This window comes from Cannabis sativa, chromosome 6 (genome assembly GCF_029168945.1).
Source record: "Cannabis sativa cultivar Pink pepper isolate KNU-18-1 chromosome 6, ASM2916894v1, whole genome shotgun sequence".
Lineage (NCBI taxonomy): Eukaryota > Viridiplantae > Streptophyta > Magnoliopsida > Rosales > Cannabaceae > Cannabis > Cannabis sativa.
Window position 1 is genome coordinate 33,746,273 of NC_083606.1, and position 1,111 is coordinate 33,747,383.

The 1,111-nt window shown below is 41.3% G+C and overlaps 1 protein-coding gene across 1 annotated transcript; it reads right to left on the minus strand.

Moving 5' to 3' along the window:
- Window positions 1–224: 224 nt before the first annotated feature.
- Window positions 225–1,111, minus strand: LOC115724589 (glycine-rich cell wall structural protein-like). Its single transcript, XM_061117232.1, has one exon. The coding sequence runs from the start codon at window positions 894–896 to the stop codon at window positions 396–398; it is 501 nt and encodes a 166-aa protein (XP_060973215.1). The 5' UTR covers window positions 897–1,111; the 3' UTR covers window positions 225–395.

A 1,111-nucleotide genomic window follows, 5' to 3' on the forward strand; every position in this document is an offset into this window, starting at 1 on the left:
GTAAAGAAAGTGAAATATGATGTAAAGAATAGGGATTAATATTTTTGTTGTGTCAAAGGAAGTGAGCAAGGAGGATAGGAGTTGGATGGAAAGATTGTAATAGATTGAGGCTTTTTTGGATTTAAAAAAGTACTGTTTAGTTTGTAAAAATGTTCTGAAGTAATATATCATCTCTTTATTTATATAAAAAAAAATAATAAGGGATAGTATTGCACTTCAAACAATTCAGATCGAAAAGGAGAATGAAGTCGATATATTGAAACATTAATGACTATATATAACATATTGTTGATGTACCAAATATATTGGAGAGTACAATAATAAAGTGTAACACACTGAATAATAAATAATTATTATTATTAGGAGAATATACTCATACATGCATGCTCCTCACTTTAAGGGAGTCCACCTCCGAGACCACCTCCAGCTCCAGCACCTCCACCAAACCCTCCACCAGCACCACCACCAAGTCCGCCTCCGCCACCCCCTCCGAAACCTCCTCCACCACCTCCTCCAGCTCCACCACCAAGGCCCCCACCTGCACCAGCACCTCCTCCAAACCCAGCTCCACCTCCAAAGCCTCCTCCGGCTCCACCACCACCTCCACCACCAAAGCCTCCTCCACCACCACCACCTAATCCGCCACCACCACCTAGTCCACCACCAGCTCCAGCTCCAGCACCACCACCAAATCCACCCCCTGCTCCAGCACCGCCACCTCCGCCCAACCCACCGCCACCGCCACCACCTAAACCGCCTCCACCTCCTAGGCCACCGTGGTGAAAGTTTTTCTCGTCCTGGAATGAAACTTTTTCATTCCCAAGCTTCCTTGCATTAGTTGTACTAGTGCAAATAAAAGCACCGACAACCACAAGAAGAAGAACCTTACAAGTCATCTCTTTTGAACAATTAGAGAATATAATATTTAAAGCTAAAGATGTTCCTTTTAATTTGGTAAGTGGAGTGAGTATAATGAGAAATGGACTTGTATATATATAAATATATGTGTAAGTATAAATATATATAATAGATGTAAGATTACCAGATCATAGAACTAATCCGTAGAACAGTTGAGAAGATAGATCTTCAATATTAAATATTTTGCATCTTC